This window comes from Cyprinodon tularosa, unplaced genomic scaffold (assembly GCF_016077235.1).
Source record: "Cyprinodon tularosa strain WSP-4 unplaced genomic scaffold, ASM1607723v1 ctg154, whole genome shotgun sequence".
NCBI classification, from domain to species: Eukaryota; Metazoa; Chordata; class Actinopteri; order Cyprinodontiformes; family Cyprinodontidae; genus Cyprinodon; species Cyprinodon tularosa.
This window is the reverse complement of record NW_024038375.1, coordinates 2,634,033-2,650,812: the sequence shown is the minus strand read 5'-3', so window position 1 is coordinate 2,650,812 and position 16,780 is coordinate 2,634,033. Positions and strand designations below refer to the sequence as shown.

At 36.4% G+C, this 16,780-nt stretch overlaps 1 protein-coding gene across 2 annotated transcripts in view; it reads right to left on the bottom strand.

Moving 5' to 3' along the window:
* Window positions 1-1,905: 1,905 nt before the first annotated feature.
* The window catches only part of tex264a (testis expressed 264, ER-phagy receptor a), a 110,985-nt gene continuing 96,110 nt past the window's right edge, over window positions 1,906-16,780 (bottom strand). For both annotated transcript variants that reach the window (XM_038279980.1, XM_038279981.1), the window contains exon 4: window positions 1,906-3,010. In XM_038279980.1, the coding sequence (XP_038135908.1) occupies window positions 2,673-3,010 (338 nt within the window). In that variant the 3' untranslated portion in view covers window positions 1,906-2,672. The remainder of the gene's footprint in view (window positions 3,011-16,780) is intronic.

The window sequence follows — 16,780 nt, the reverse complement described above, 5'->3', positions numbered from 1 at the left end:
TGTAACCTTTTCTCATCCTTGCAAGGCATAAAAAATTGCTGGTTTATTGAAAAATGCTGAAATTGTGCGTGTTTATAAATTCTGTTTTTCCCACAACTGCTGAGATTCTAGAAGGAAGTAAAATAAGCAATGAGGGGATTCTAAAGCACTATGTTACTTAGTACCTACAGTATCTAACTGTGCTGTACTGTATAAATAGTCAGCTTTTTGTAAACAGTTACCTACATTCTTTTTCCTCAGCTGCTCCACTTTAGAGAGGCATTAGGATGGAAGCTTTGACTTAAATAAAAGATTTGACTGCAACATATTCTCTGTTTAAAAGATAACATTTTTAAATCCAATGTCAAAGCCGGACAAGAAATACTGATTTATAAATATTTGTTCCTTTAATTCATAGTATCTACTGTGTAAAACACACTACAAGTAGTTTTTGATGCTAATGGGCTTGTATTCTAGGTTGGTACAAATAGGATTTACAGTAGCGGCATTTACAAATAACAACAAAAAGAAAATCAAACCTGAACTAAACTACAATGATGGGTTCTTTAAATGTATCAATTTATCTATCTATGAAAGTAGATATTTGCACACTTTAGTCCATTGATCTTAAATCAGACTAAATATCTATTTATAAGTCAAATTAGATGCTTATTTTTTAAAACTAGTAGAATAATAGAAAACATTTCTCAGAACCAGAATCCGTATTAATCACTACGTTGGTGAATAAAGAAATGAATTAAACTTTGGTAAAATTCTTAAATACTTTTAGATATTTAAGAACAAATATACAACAAAAGAATACTACAAAAAAGTATATTATATATATATTCCCAAAAACATGTTTTTATCAGTACATAAAATTGGCATATGCCCAACTGTGCCTTTTTCTTCATTTGAAACCATTAAGTGAGTAAAAAAGGGAACATAGAGCAATATTATTGTTTTTAAAAAGGACACAGGATCTTTGCCTCAGAGCTGAATGCAAGAAAAACATAAATGAAGTCTTTTTGAAGATGTCAGTTAAAGAACATAAGGAATTATCCAGAGGGAATCTAGAGCTGTACAAACACAGCCTGTGATTATTTCTGAAACGGTGTGCCAAAGCAAGGTGCTTTACAACCCTGACTCAGTTTGTCATGAGGTTTGGGCTGAACTTCTACCCTAAATAAAAACGTACTTGAAGAAAAATAAACCCTCATGATTGTGGCTTTTTGCAAATGAAAATTATGTTAGGAACAGTTTTATAATGTATCCAATGTAGGATCATAGCCAAAAAAGTTAACCTTTTTTATAGTGTTTGCCATATCTTGTTGTAGAGCTGACATTATATAATACACGGATGGACTGTGTTTAATAATTAAGTCATGAATCAAGTTAAGAGTTAATGAATCACTTTTTCTGCTTTGAGGAGTAGTGATTTTGTTCAACTTCTGTTTTCTTATCTGAGTCCAAACAAAACAGGGATACTAGCAATCATTTTATTGGGAAACCTTGAAAACCCATCGCTTCCAAGAGTCAACTTAATAACTTATGAGCAGCTGGCTTACTCGTCTGTGTCCTGTGAAAAAATCTGCCACCCACTCTGGTACATCTCCTGCAACTGCTCAGAAGCAGATAAATAAGAATTTCCTCAGACAGGAGAAGAAATTATGTGCCTGTTTCAGTGGAAATCAAACCACACTGTGGGAAGAAGCTGTGTGTAGATCTTGAAGTTGAGATGTGTTTATGCATCATTTTATTGTGTGTGTGTGTGTGTGTGTGTGTGTGTGTGTGTGTGTGTGTGTGTGTGTGTGTGTGTGTGTGTGTGTGTGTGTGTGTGTGTGTGTGTGTGTGTGTGTGTGTGTGTGAGGGGGTGGGGGGGGGGGTGGGGGGGCAGAGCAAGAGAATTTAATTATTATCTCGAGGTAAACTTTCCATTTGAAGATTTTATTCAACATGGGGCGCTAACATGGCAATACATCTCTACAATTCCAGTACAATATCCATTTACAAAGAGGTAACAACTAGTTTCTGATAGCAGGTGAATTTTGGCGACAGCAAGGAGAAAATATACTTCGTAGATTAATAATCCAAGTATAGAAAGACAATTTGTATTTAAAAACAATTATCTAAACAGACTGAAAATAACGTTTCCTTTACACTCACAAAGGAATTTGCTAACTTGGTTAAATTTCAAGATATAAACCCAATAGATTAGAATAAGCAGATTAATTGTCTCAGATTTTAAAACTTCTTTCATTAGAATTGAAAAAGACTGTATCACGTCTAACCCCTACAGCAGCAGGTGCACCTGATATACACCTCAAACCAACCATTCTTGGGTTTAAATCTTCCAAAAGTCTTTCAGAAATGTCTTTAGAACCTGGATCTTAAGCCAGGAGTCAAAAACAAATATGCTCATCTTCTCTGTAATCAAAACACATGCTGCTGCAGATCAAGAGGTTTTAAACTCGGTCTTAGTAGCATTTAAACATGCAATCAGGCTTACTTCTAAAATCTGAGATTATGCAAAAGAAAAAGTGCAGGCTTTATTAGAAGGTGCAGAAAAATGAGGTGTTAGTCAGACCATGAAGAGCTTTATATCCACCAACAACTTTATTTAAAAGATAACCAACAACGGCACAGCTGGGAAACTCTAGCATGCCAGTCACATGGCTATGTCCCTTATTATTTCAGCATCCTTCCTGCTCATCTCCTCCTCCAAGAACTTTCTTCTTCTCCTCTTCTCCAGCTGCTTCTTCTTTCTCCTTTCCGTCTTCTGTCTCTTGTCCCCCATCCAGTTCTTCGTGGTCCATGTCAAGTTCTTCAAAGGAGGAGCCGCTGTCCACAGAGTCATTTGAACCTCTGTCACTGTGCTCCATTGGCCTACCATCTTCATTTGGGTCCATTATGTCTCTCAGGGGCAGAGAGGAGGCCAGAGATGCGGCCATGGATGCTGCCAAGGATGTCTCTCTGCTGTCCCATGATGCACCACCGCTTACTGAGCTTACATCACTGTGGGAATCTGCACCTGCGACAACAAAAAATAAATAAATAAATAAATAAAGAGAGAGGAATTAAATTTGATCAATGTTAGAAAGTGAAATAAAGATCTAATTAAAAACTGAAACAAGAAGAGGCGATGCAAGCTAATTTCAGTTTTCTTGAACCAGGAAATTTTTTCCAATTTATCAAGTAGATGTGATAAATTAGTCATTGACCTTTGGGCAAAGATAAAATGTCAGTATTTATTAGAATAGGACCATGGGTGTCTAATTGCCATGAAATTCTGAACGCATGATTTATTTCTGACCAAACATGCCTGGAAAGGCAATTCTCTTAAAAAAAATTAAATGAATGCATACAATAGCATCTGTATTAAAGCAAGAATAAAATAGATATTGGTTTTTGAAAAATTAAAACCATTTAGAGGGAGCTGAAGAATAGCTTTTATGTTTCATCATGTTATTGATAAAAACTTCAATTCATTGTTTGGGATTATATTCTATGATTTATATGATGGGTAAACATAAAGCTGAGCTTAACTGCAGAGAAGAAGGACAATAACACAAGGTTTTCAGAATATTAATAAACATTGATCTGAGAAGTGTGGAGTGCATCTGTATTTGTTGCCCATTAAACTGCAACTCTTATAAATAAGAAAAAAAATATATATATATATTAACCCTAACCCTTTCTCGGGAGCTGAGATTGAATTCTGCCAGAGAGAATAAAACAACTGTAAACCTAACAACACATGACTGACCCTTAAAATCTAGGAGGACTCTATGGAAAGGACTCTAGACTGGGGGGGGGTGTCACATACCAGCAGGACAATTTAAAATCTAAAGCCAAATCAATTATTATATTAATGCCCTCTATTTAAAATGGCCCAGTCAAAGTCAACCACTTAAATGAGAATCTGTGGCATAACCTGAAACTTGATGTTCACAGACAGATACTCCAGGTAACATATGAATAAGCTTGAGGACTTATGTAACAAAGAGATCACAAATATTTAAGTTCTTATGTGTGCAAAACTGGTCGAAGACTACAAGAATATGGACAGAAACAAGAACCTAGGAAAAAAATGCATGCCACACTTAAAACTGTAATATAAGACATTATGAGGCCATTTAGGGGTATTAACATTTTTTGCAAGACACTTTAGTAGAAGAAATGCAATTAATAAGTTAAGTACAGAGAAAACAGATGAGCACACTTAGTCAAAAAGATGTTCTTTAAAAAGTCCCAGAGGACTCATTAATGAGATTTTTTTCACCTATATCATTATTGCACGTTTCATTTTCTACGGGTGACTGCAGCTATGCTTGTCTACAGAACACTGCTTATCTGTAACCACAGAGAGCAGCCATTTGCTTAATAGATCGAAATTTCCTCTCCAGCATGATCAGTTTACTAATGTTTTCCATCTCAACCTAAATTTTTCTGGCCTTTGATCTAAACATCACAGCGAGCCCATCATTATTCATAACCCTTAACGAAAGGTCCCTTTTCATCTAAGTGATTAGTCCAGATTGTTATTGTAGAAATGCACAGCTGGAAAACTGCAAAAGAGTCGACAGAATGGAAAATGAACTGGAAGTTCGAAATAAACGGTGTCCAACAAATTCATGGCCTGGAGAGATGCAAGCAGAGTTAAACTGACAAATAAGAGAACAAACAGGAAGTCTTTCTAAAATTGCAAATGAAAGTAGAGTAGGTGTCAACTCCTGAAAATGTAAGGAGCACATCATAACTGCCACCTACACAACAAATATCTCTGAGTGATCACACCTCCAATGGTCTCAGAGTAGAGAGAGAGGAGTGGAAGAAAGGGGAGTAAAGAAAAGCAAAACATAAAACATGTTTCCGTCACATTCATTAGCAGCTGTTTAAGCTAAGATAAATATAAGAGTTCCTTATCATCCTGTCTTTTCAATTGTACTTAGATGCATCAATATATTGTGATGTCAACCATGCTGTTCTGTGACTTGACATTGAATGCGTTTGACGGGTAAATCCTAACTCTACTTTGCTCTCCTGTCGGACACCAGGCTCATCCTTCACCTGCTTTTACACTTTAATAACCATCAGGCAAAGGTTTGCACTGAATATCATTGAAATGCATCATAGAGTCAGAAATACAATAAAGGCGGAGTCTCAAAGATGCTTCTTAAGGTCAGCATTTTTTTTTTGTCTTAATCTCCACCTATCCAATTATCACGTTCAGCAGATGTGATCCTTCCTACAGAGCACATGTTGACTTTATTTAGGTTATTTTTAATATCTGCTGATTAGGTTGCAAGTTCAAACAAATCCTGTAGGAGGAGGTCTAAGAACAAGCAGTATAGTGGGAATAAGATTTTTGTTGGTTATTTTGGTTTTAACAGTATGTGGATGTGTTATATTGTGATGTGGCTTACTAGTTCCATTGAGACTCATTGTAGAATATAAGTCACTTTAAAATCGAAGGATTTTTAGGTATTTTAATTGGTCTTTTGAGGCTAATTTCTTTAGGACACCAGCTCGGCAAATTGGACAGCTTCAGTACCTTTAAAAACAGCGTGCACAACCTAGAAGTAGTACAGTGGTAGAAGGCTGCGGAAGTCTTTTGGAAAACATTTGCTTAAATTAGTTGCTAAATTGGGCCCGATGGGATTATTAGCAGTGAATCAAGGTCCTGTTCTTCAAACTGCTGAAACAGAGAAGAGGAGATTTTAAGGAGGCAATTAGGCACTGAAACAGCTGAGACATGGTGAGAGTTTGGAGAATCAGAGTTTGAGTGGATGTTGAAATAAGTACAAGATGAAATGGATAAACAGAAATTAAGAGTTCCTAAATTAGATGGGACATGTTGTTTATGAACAGCAAGGGGGAGAAGGGGCTGTTAATGATTCTCATAGAGGGGTTTTCTGCGTTAAGCAGCATTTGTTTGCATCTGCTAATGTGTATGAAGGGTTATATCATGAAACATGGCTGTAAATGTTTTTGGGTTTTTTTTTTAAGATAGGGGTTGGTTACCATGAGCAAATTATGCCAAAATTCTAAATTGTCATGGTTTTAAAAACATTTTCTGTCATATATTTACCATGGTTTAAAATTCTTTAAATCAAGAATCTGTATCATCATCATCATCAGAGTGAAGGCTCACATTACAGGTGCTGGTCATAAAATTAGAATATCATGAAAAAGTAGATTGATTTCAGTAATTCCATTTAAAAAGTGAAACTTGTATATTATATTCATACATTACATACAAACTCATATATTTCAGATGTTTATTTTGTTTAATTTTGATGATTACAAATGACAACAAATGAAAATCTCAAATTCATCATATCAGAAAATTAGAATATTACTGAAGACCAATAAAAACAAAGGATTTATAGAAATGTTGGCCAACTGAAAAGTATGAACATGAAAAGTATGAGCATGTACAGCACTCAGTATTTAGTTGGGCCTCCTTTGGCCTGTATTACTGCAGCAATGCGGCGTGGCATGGAGTCGATCAGTCTGTGGCACTGCTCAGGTGTTATGATAGCCCAGGTTGCTCTAATAGTGGCTTTTAGCTCTTCTGAATTGTTGGGTCTGGTGTATTGCATCTTCTTCTTCACAATACCCCATAGATTTTCTATGGGGTTAAGGTCAGGAGAGTTTGCTGGCCAATTAAGAACAGGGATACCATGGTCCTTCAACCAGGTACTGGTAGCTTTGGCACTGTGTGCAGGTGCAAAGTCCTGTTGGAAAATGAAATCTGCATCTCCAAAAAGTTGGTCAGCTGCAGGAAGCATGAAGTGCTCTAAAACTTCCTGGTATGTGGCTGCGTTGACCCTGGACCTCAGAAAACACAATGGACCAACACCAGCAGATGACATGGCACCCCAAACCATCACTGACTGTGGAAACTTTACACTGGACTTCAAGCAACGTGGATGAAGTGCCTCTCTTCTTTTCCTCCAGACTCTGGGACTTTGATTTCCAAAGGAAATGCAAAATTTACTTTCATCAGAGAACATGACTTTGGACCACTCACCAGCAGTCCAGTCCTGTTTCTCTTTAGCCCAGGCAAGACGCTTCTGACGCTGTCTGTGGTTCAAGAGTGGCTTGACACAAGGAATGCGACAGCAGAAACCCATGTCTTTCATACGTCTGTGTGTGGTGGTTCTTGAAGCACTCACTCCCGCTGCAGTCCACTCTTTGTGAATCTCCCCCACATTTTTGAATGGGTTTTGTTTCACAATCCTCTCCAGGGTGCGGTTATCTCTCTTGCTTGTACACTTTTTTCGACCACATCTTTTCCTTCCCTTCGCCTCTCTATTAATGTGCTTGGACACTGAGCTCTGTGAACAGCCAGCCTCTTTAGCAATGACCTTTTGTGTCTTTCCCTCCTTGTGCAAGGTGTCGATGGTCGTCTTTTGGACAACTGTCAAGTCAGCAGTCTTCCCCATGATTGTGTAGCCTATAGAACTAGACTGAAAGACCATTTAAAGGCTTTTGCAGGTGGTTTGAGTTAATTAGCTGATTAGAGTGTGGCACCAGGGGCCATCAATTTTGAACCTTTTCACAATATTCTAATTTTCTGATATGATGAATTTGAGATTTTCATTTGTTGTCATTTGTAATCATCAAAATTAAACAAAATAAACATCTGAAATATATGAGTTTGTATGTAATGTATGAATATAATATACAAGTTTCACTTTTTAAATGGAATTACTGAAATCAATCTACTTTTTCATGATATTCTAATTTTATGACCAGCACCTGTATTTTTAAGAATTTTGTATTCCTGCTTTAGATGCCAGATTTTCCTTGTGTTTCACCTTGAGACCCTCTTCAACAAGAGGTAACCTTCTCAGGTCCAGGGAGATTTGTCAGGCTGAGAGCTCCAGTGGCACAGAGTGATGCTTATGGATTCCTGGAAGGGACCACGGAGATTGTTTCAACCCTGTCTTTCACTCCTTTGTCTGTCTTTGTCCTGATGGTGGAGTAATATGGTTCAGGATTTTTCTTTTTCGTCTATAGGCTTTACAATTAAGCTGCATAAAACCACACCACGGGCAACCAAAAAAGAAGGAGAGCCAAAATCAATCCTGCAGAAAATGGGAATACAACCAGGCTTATCATAATTACCTGAAATGGAAAACATTTTGGTTCTGCACATATTCCCATCCAGTACAATACAACAGAAAATCTCTCCTTGTCCTGTTTCTTACTTGTTTAATGAGCCATGGACTACAAAAAAAGCTAACATTCTATGGCTGGGCAATTAATCAATAAAATCTATCAGTCCAATTTTTGGTTTTTGGAATAGAGTCTTTAGAAAATCTGGAATTTTTTTTTTTACTAATGCTCTTCCTGTCCTTCCATAGCTCAATGTGACATCAGTTTGTCACTTTTTGTTCTTAGATTTCTGCTTATAAACTGGCCCACTGTTTGGTAACACAAGCTTTAAACGTTTAGTTTATGTTTTCATTGTTGTAAAATCATAATTATTTTAAGTATGTTTTACAGGTTGAATTTCATTGCCCTTTAAATTAAGTTCACTTCCACTAGAGGATGTCTGAAATCATAGCTAGTTTATGAAAGTAATATACTTCTATTGTTATTGTGAATTCTAAGTGAGAAAAAAATCCTGAAGATAACTTTGTGATCAGATAAGGCCATAATGTTTTCCTCACTAACCTCACTAATAATATATTTCATTAAAATGCTTACAACTTTAAAGAACCTTCTGTAGGAGTATTTAAAAAGACTGTAATGTAAGAGTTGCTTTTCAATAATTTAGGATTTAGTCGCTTTGAGGTATTTTTGTGTGATAAAAGGTTGCAGGTTTTTACATGTGCAGAAACATACCACAACATGTAAAGTTTTATTTTTCTAATTTTCTAAAGTGACTATTACAATACCGGAGTTTTCAATCAATAAGAATGTTACTAAAAACTGGAATAATGTCAATGCTTTGGTTTATAACCTGAAGTACATTCAATATAGAGAATATACCATTTATTTTAGGTGTTTCTTGTTTTTATTTTTGGCAGTTACAGTATATAGCTAATAAAGCTCCTAAATTTTCTAACTAAGACAATATATTTAGGACAAAAAATTAAATATACAAATATGTTATATTATGGCTACCACCTGGCCTAAACAACAATATGACAGAATTTATATATATTTATTTAGATTTTGGCAAAGCAGGGGCTAAAATTGTAACTCTTGAACTAGAGGTAACATACCGAATATTGTTTTAGAAATTTAAGATAAGTCTTGAGGATAAAGAACAGAAACAATGTTGCTTAAAGTCCACATTCAGCTATGTTTGCTGCACATATGTGTTGCGCAGAAACTAGACAAGCAGATACAATTTCTTAGCTTTTCTCCCCATACCTGATATACTGTCCCAACTTGGGGGGGTGTTTTTAAAACACAGATCACAAGCTTACAACAACACACATGTAAAAGTTAAAATACGCAACTTTCCAACATTCTCAAAGCCTCTTAATGTCATCGAAGTGGTAATAATTTCATTAGAAGAGTCAGTCTGTTTCCCCCTAGTGATATTTAGGGGCCAAATGATAATACGTCTGTAGATGTTTGCATTTATGTACCCTCACTAGTAGGAGCTTTTGCTTGTCCATAATGTTTTTTGTTGTTTTTGTTGTTGTTGTTGTTGTTTTCGTGCAGAGCTGTCCATGTAGTTACAAATTTGTTAACGTGGTGCAAAAATTTAGGCCGCACAAAATGTTAAATGTCGAATTTATTTAAATAGCACTTTAAAAACAGGTATAAAACTGTACCAAAGTGTTTTACAGGAAAGACAACAACACCAATTAACAAATCAGAATGTGAAAAACTGCTTCAATTAAAAGCCGAAGAATAAAAATAAGTTTTAAGAAGCGATTTAAAATGATCCAGGCTGTGGACAGATTTCATTTGAAGAAAGAAAGGGCCACACAAAGGGGCTAAGGTGAACTGGGGTGCCTTGCTGGTGTCTCTCCACTGTATTTTATCAAGGCCAAAGTCAATACAGACTCTTGCAAGGACATTAGAGTGCCCTCCATGCTTCCTAAGATGTATTAAGATGCTAATGTATTTATCTCAACCACACTTTGCTCCTGCTTATACTGAGAAAAGTATCAATAAACTCCCTGCATAATTATAATAAAGCAATTTATATGCATGAAACAAGTGGAGCAGTATGGCAATTGCCATACTGCTCCACTTGTGAAAGTAAAATCTGTTGGGCTCTTTTTGGCATCAAGACAATTATTCTTATTGACACATTGCCAGACAGGACACTGTTAAAAAAAAGAAAAGAAAAGTATCAATATCGGATTAGACTACAGGTTACTATGGTTCCTAATTGATACTTTTTTTTGTTGTTTTCAACGTAAAGTGTAATCAGTTAAGAAGTCAGGATACTGTGTTAGAGAGCCTCAGTATGCTGGTTTTATTTCTGTGAATTTTGTTGCCTCAGACACAACTGAGCTTACAGTACTTAATGGAAGGCAGATCAATCAGTGAAGCTAAGCTCAGCCTGACAAGCCAGCTGTGGAAATCTCACTTCACCACCTGGGAAAGCCTTCTGCTATCCACTGTCCACATTATAGACTGCTTCTGAGTTCTGCTGTGTCCAGAAGGAAAACCTAAACACTTCCAGAAAAAAAAACAAAAAACAGCATGTTTACATGATCCGGGATCAATGCAGTGGCTGTTTTGCTGCTTGATGATTGTTCCTTTAGGTTTTAAAGCTGAACTATGGGGTTTATTTAACAAGTTTTCAGTCAGTCGTTAATATTGCAAAAAAAAAAAAATAATAATAATTTCACAACTGTAGTAATTTTATTGAAAAAAAAATACAGGTTAAATGTGAAATTGCAATTAGTACAAAGCAGCCTAGCATATATCTGCAATGCAGCAATAACAAAGCCAATCAGTTCAACATTGCCCAGCAATGTAATGTGGTCATGTTAAAATCATGGCTTTATCAACTAAGATGAGAAACATAAGTTTTTGTTTTTTGCAGCTTCCCACCAATTGAATCCAGATTGGATGAAATGTCTTATTCAGCATCTACACTACTGATTGAGAGGCAGCCGTTTTAATGCTGTCTGTAAATCTTTTAAAAAAGATCATCCGTTCAAGCCTAGGTTACTGTAGGTGATGAAGGATTTAGCTTAAGCTCTTTACATTAGTTAAAAATAAGATATAAAATGCAGCCTGATGTTCAAACCGCTGCTGTCGTTCAGATTATTCTACAAGACCTTCAAGGTGTTTGAAAGCTCACATTGCTGTCACATAGACAAAGTTTAGTCTGTCTCATGTAAGCTGTGTGGGTTGTCATAATTGAACCAATAAATATGGCACCCAACAACACGTTGCTTTAAATGACATTTTATGGTTTGAGTTTCATCTATTAAACTCGCTGAAAACAGTTTATAGAAGTGTTCTTTAAAGACAACTCATATTTTTGACAGAGATTCAATCCCTGAGATTGTTCTTGTGATTTTTTTTATTTTGATGCATCTGTAATGAGTCTCTCATTCAGTTTGTAATTTACACTAAATGCCTCTACAGACTGGATGCCAACTGCAGGGTTGCACAACCTACCCTGAATTGAAAGCCAGTGTGAGCAAACCTTTGACAAACGCAGGATAGTTTTAACTGATACATGGTGAAGCACAATGTTACATGAGGCATTTGATCAGCAAACCTTAAGGCAAACGATACAGGAAACATTATTTCTACATCCAATCAGGAAAGTTATTTAAAGGCAGCAACAGAAATCAACATAAAATCCCACGCTTTCCACAGAGGAAGAATAATTAGGGGCACAATCAAGCTGGCAAAGAGTGAAGTTGTGTCTGAGGCCTTTGGCACATAGAAAAACAGGTGAGTGGAAGCCGTAAGTTAATGAGAAGGTGAAAATCTGAAGCAAGTTTTTATTACTAATATTCAGGTTCTGTAGGAATATTTGTAGGACATACCTGCATATTGCTGAAAGATGTAGCTATTGCCTCATGCTCTCATCATAAATAAAGCAACTTAAAAAAATGTAAGTGTGACAAAAAAAACAGTGGTGCAGATGAACAATCAGTAACTTGATGTTTTTTTTTTTTGTCATGTTCAGCTACTGATATGAGACCTGTCCATCTTTTGCATTTTTCAAGACTTTTTGTTCCACCCTCTAGGTACTTTGGGTAAAGTGTGTCTGAATGACATGTTTCTCTCTGATGACCTTCGAAGTGCAAAATTACAGGTGCTGGTCATAAAATTAGAATATCATGAAAAAGTAGATTGATTTCAGTAATTCCATTTAAAAAGTGAAACTTGTATATTATATTCATACATTACATACAAACTCATATATTCCAGATGTTTATTTTGTTTAATTTTGATGATTACAAATGACAACAAATGAAAATCTCAAATTCATCATATCAGAAAATTAGAATATTACTGAAGACCAATAAAAACAAAGGATTTATAGAAATGTTGGCCAACTGAAAAGTATGAACATGAAAAGTATGAGCATGTACAGCACTCAGTATTTAGTTGGGCCTCCTTTGGCCTGTATTACTGCAGCAATGCGGCTTGGCATGGAGTCGATCAGTCTGTGGCACTGCTCAGGTGTTATGATAGCCCAGGTTGCTCTAATAGTGGCTTTTAGCTCTTCTGAATTGTTGGGTCTGGTGTATTGAATCTTCTTCTTCACAATACCCCATAGATTTTCTATGGGGTTAAGGTCAGGAGAGTTTGCTGGCCAATTAAGAACAGGGATACCATGGTCCTTCAACCAGGTACTGGTAGCTTTGGCACTGTGTGCAGGTGCCAAGTCCTGTTGGAAAATGAAATCTGCATCTCCAAAAAGTTGGTCAGCTGCAGGAAGCATGAAGTGCTCTAAAACTTCCTGGTATGTGGCTGCGTTGACCCTGGACCTCAGAAAACACAATGGACCAACACCAGCAGATGACATGGCACCCCAAACCATCACTGACTGTGGAAACTTTACACTGGACTTCAAGCAACGTGGATGAAGTGCCTCTCTTCTTTTCCTCCAGACTCTGGGACTTTGATTTCCAAAGGAAATGCAAAATTTACTTTCATCAGAGAACATGACTTTGGACCACTCACCAGCAGTCCAGTCCTGTTTCTCTTTAGCCCAGGCAAGACGCTTCTGACGCTGTCTGTGGTTCAAGAGTGGCTTGACACAAGGAATGCGACAGCAGAAACCCATGTCTTTCATACGTCTGTGTGTGGTGGTTCTTGAAGCACTCACTCCAGCTGCAGTCCACTCTTTGTGAATCTCCCCCACATTTTTGAATGGGTTTTGTTTCACAATCCTCTCCAGGGTGCGGTTATCTCTCTTGCTTGTACACTTTTTTCGACCACATCTTTTCCTTCCCTTCGCCTCTCTATTAATGTGCTTGGACACTGAGCTCTGTGAACAGCCAGCCTCTTTAGCGATGACCTTTTGTGTCTTTCCCTCCTTGTGCAAGGTGTCGATGGTCGTCTTTTGGACAACTGTCAAGTCAGCAGTCTTCCCCATGATTGTGTAGCCTATAGAACTAGACTGAAAGACCATTTAAAGGCTTTTGCAGGTGGTTTGAGTTAATTAGCTGATTAGAGTGTGGCACCAGGGGCCATCAATTTTGAACCTTTTCACAATATTCTAATTTTCTGATATGATGAATTTGAGATTTTCATTTGTTGTCATTTGTAATCATCAAAATTAAACAAAATAAACATCTGAAATATATGAGTTTGTATGTAATGTATGAATATAATATACAAGTTTCACTTTTTAAATGGAATTACTGAAATGAATCTACTTTTTCATGATATTCTAATTTTATGACCAGCACCTGTAAGATCTATATTATTTAGTCTGTATTTAGGCAGGGCATTTTATACCAAGGGAAATAAACAGTCTGTGACTTGATAAAAAGGTAATAAATAGCTAAATTAGCTGCAAAGCAGAACCCAAGTAGTGTTACCTTGTTTGGGCCCAGAAGTGTGAATGCAGCTAATGTGTGAAATGTTGTTTCTCGACTAGTGAATAAGAGCTTGTAAAAACATAAAAGCAGCAAAACAACCTCCAGGCTTCATAATGACTAGAGGAAAAATAAAATAAAAAGCTTTATAAGGGATCTCACGGCTTTGCTGCTGTGAGAACTTAACTTAAACAGTGTGGAAGAAAAAAAAAACATGGTGCAAAAAAAAAAAAAAAACCCACACACATTGATATTGTCAGTTTAATACAGAGACTGTGACATGATTTTTTTTCAACTTTCAGTTTTTTGGGTTTTGTTTTTTTCTTTCTGAGGTTTTTTCCCCTAAAATTCAGCTGTCTGATGGTGGTGGGGAAGAAGCTGTTTTGGAATCTGCTGGACCTGCTGGAAGGTAGAAAAAAAAAATAGAAACACAGACAGAAATGATGTGTAAAATAAAGAAGCATCATTCATCGGCAAAGGTGAGAGGGAAGCTGAAAGTTGTTCTTGTGGAAAACAGAACTTGCAAAAAGTTGCTTACATGATTTTTACTGACGAAGTAAAAATGTAACTAGTTATGACCCACCTCAGCTTATCAGTTCCATAAAGATGATGTTTTAAATAAAAGCTAATCAGTCATGTTATAATTGTTAGCCATAAAATGGTGGCCAAATACCTTAAATCCTTAAAATTAGGTTTTTATACCTGTTCTACAGAGAGAATGCTCCCTGTCTGTCCTTTCTAATATTAAATCCAAATCTTGTTCTTTGGTGTGGTGTCATTATAGAACATGTTTGTTTCCATTTAAATGAAATAAGAACTACTACTACTCTAGCAGAGAGTGTGTTAAGCAGCAACTGAACTTTGAGGAAATAAAGTCTTGCATTCACCTTACAACTTCCTCTACCTTCAGAGGGAATGCTCAACTAAAACATTTCGGAAATAAAAAAAATGTTTTGGGACATATATTCTGTTTTTATTTCTTTTTTTCTATCCATTATCAAATTCATGTAAAGCACTTTGAAATGTCCATGTCATTGCCTTGTTCTAGAATTACTGAACATCAACTCATATGATGTACAATTAAAATGTTGAACAAATTCTATACTATTAAATAACAAATAGAGATGAAATTTGGTTTTAGTGCACCTTTCTGTGTGAAAAGAGCAAAATAGTGAGTTTATTTTCTCCACCCTGTATATTTACTTGAAATTTAAACTCTGTTGGAATCTGATTAACCTATTGGGGTATTAAACAGAAAGCTTTATGAATTAATTGAATCCAATTATGAACTAAACTGAATCATTTTCAGAAATAAAATGATATTTTCTCAGTTTTAAACCAACAAAAATCCTGCAGGCTTTCACTTTACTATATTTCATCACGTCCATAAAGGTGGATCCAAACTCCAACCCTGGTCATTCCTATTAATGACGTATTCAAACTCTTTGATTCTTTCAGTCTTCCTTTACACAGTGTCTTGTTTTGTTTCACTTTCCAGAAAAACTGAATTATTTCACTTAAATCCCCAGGACTCTAGATTGACTGTAATTCCAGTTCCTGGTCTGCGGAACAAGAAAAACAAACCTTGCTCTCCTGATTCATAAACTTAGCACCTTTTTTCGACAGGCATCAATATCAAACATGTTGTGCTAAGCTAAGCTCTTTGCTTTCCTTGTTCCTTTTCCAGACACACAGAGGTGTGCTGTTATGAGATCTTCAAGTGAACACAGGCGACACACAAGGGGGAGCTGCAGCCAGTCACACAGAGAGTCACTGCTTTAGGAATATTCCTGAAAAACCCTCAGAAGTTTCTTCAGAAACATCATGTGTGCTGTTGATCAAACATACAGCATGGCCAGTAACACCATTTTGCAAGCTGTAGGAGTGACAGTAGAGGCTTTGATTTTTAAAAACACTGGCTGTATATAATGCAGGTGCAGCTGTGTCTGGCTAACACTGACTGGAGATAAAAAGTACCGGTAGGTAATATGAGCAGCTTCATGTTTAAATTATGCTCACTTTTGTTTTTTGAGATTTCACAAAAGCAGATTTCACATAAGCAAGAAGTGTTTGCAATGTTAGAAAATGATTTAATGGTAATACTGATAGATACTGTGATGAGGATATCAGCTGTAAGAAATCCACACTCCTCCCTTTCTACAACTAAAGAAAATACCTCCACCTTTTTCTTGGACCTTAATGCCTTCAGCATTGTAGCCTTTGCAGCTGTAGAAATCTATTAAAGGGAGACTCCAAACAACCCTAGCATGCTGTTAATTCCTAACATAATAGATATTAATATTACTATTGCTCTTAAAGTAGTTATTTGGTATGTAAGTAGAGCACAAACTGATACCGTTAGTGAGCAACACTTGTCACCCAGTGAGGCAGTCGATGCACCGAGAGGGAAAAGTTGGCCCAACAACTAAAGCAGCATTTGATCATTGGAAAATACGAAATGTCCCATTTAGATCCACTGGTAAGATCTCTGGTATTTTGTTAACAACATTGCTTCTTTTTGTTCTGATGGGTTATTTGTGACGTTGTTTTGCTTGTGGTGAAAACTCCTAACACTTAATTTTAAAATGACTTCTACTTGGGTTATTCCAGTCCAGAGGAACGTTTATTATTGCAACCAGATACGTTTGCTTTTACGCAGTTTGTGTGGATATTTTGTTGATGAATCAGCACTAAGGAATTAACAACTACTGCTGTGCATTGTGAATGCTTTGTGCAGAGATGTAAACTGATTCAGACATTTGAGGGATATTTACAAACATGTAGTGAGTTTCAAGCTAATA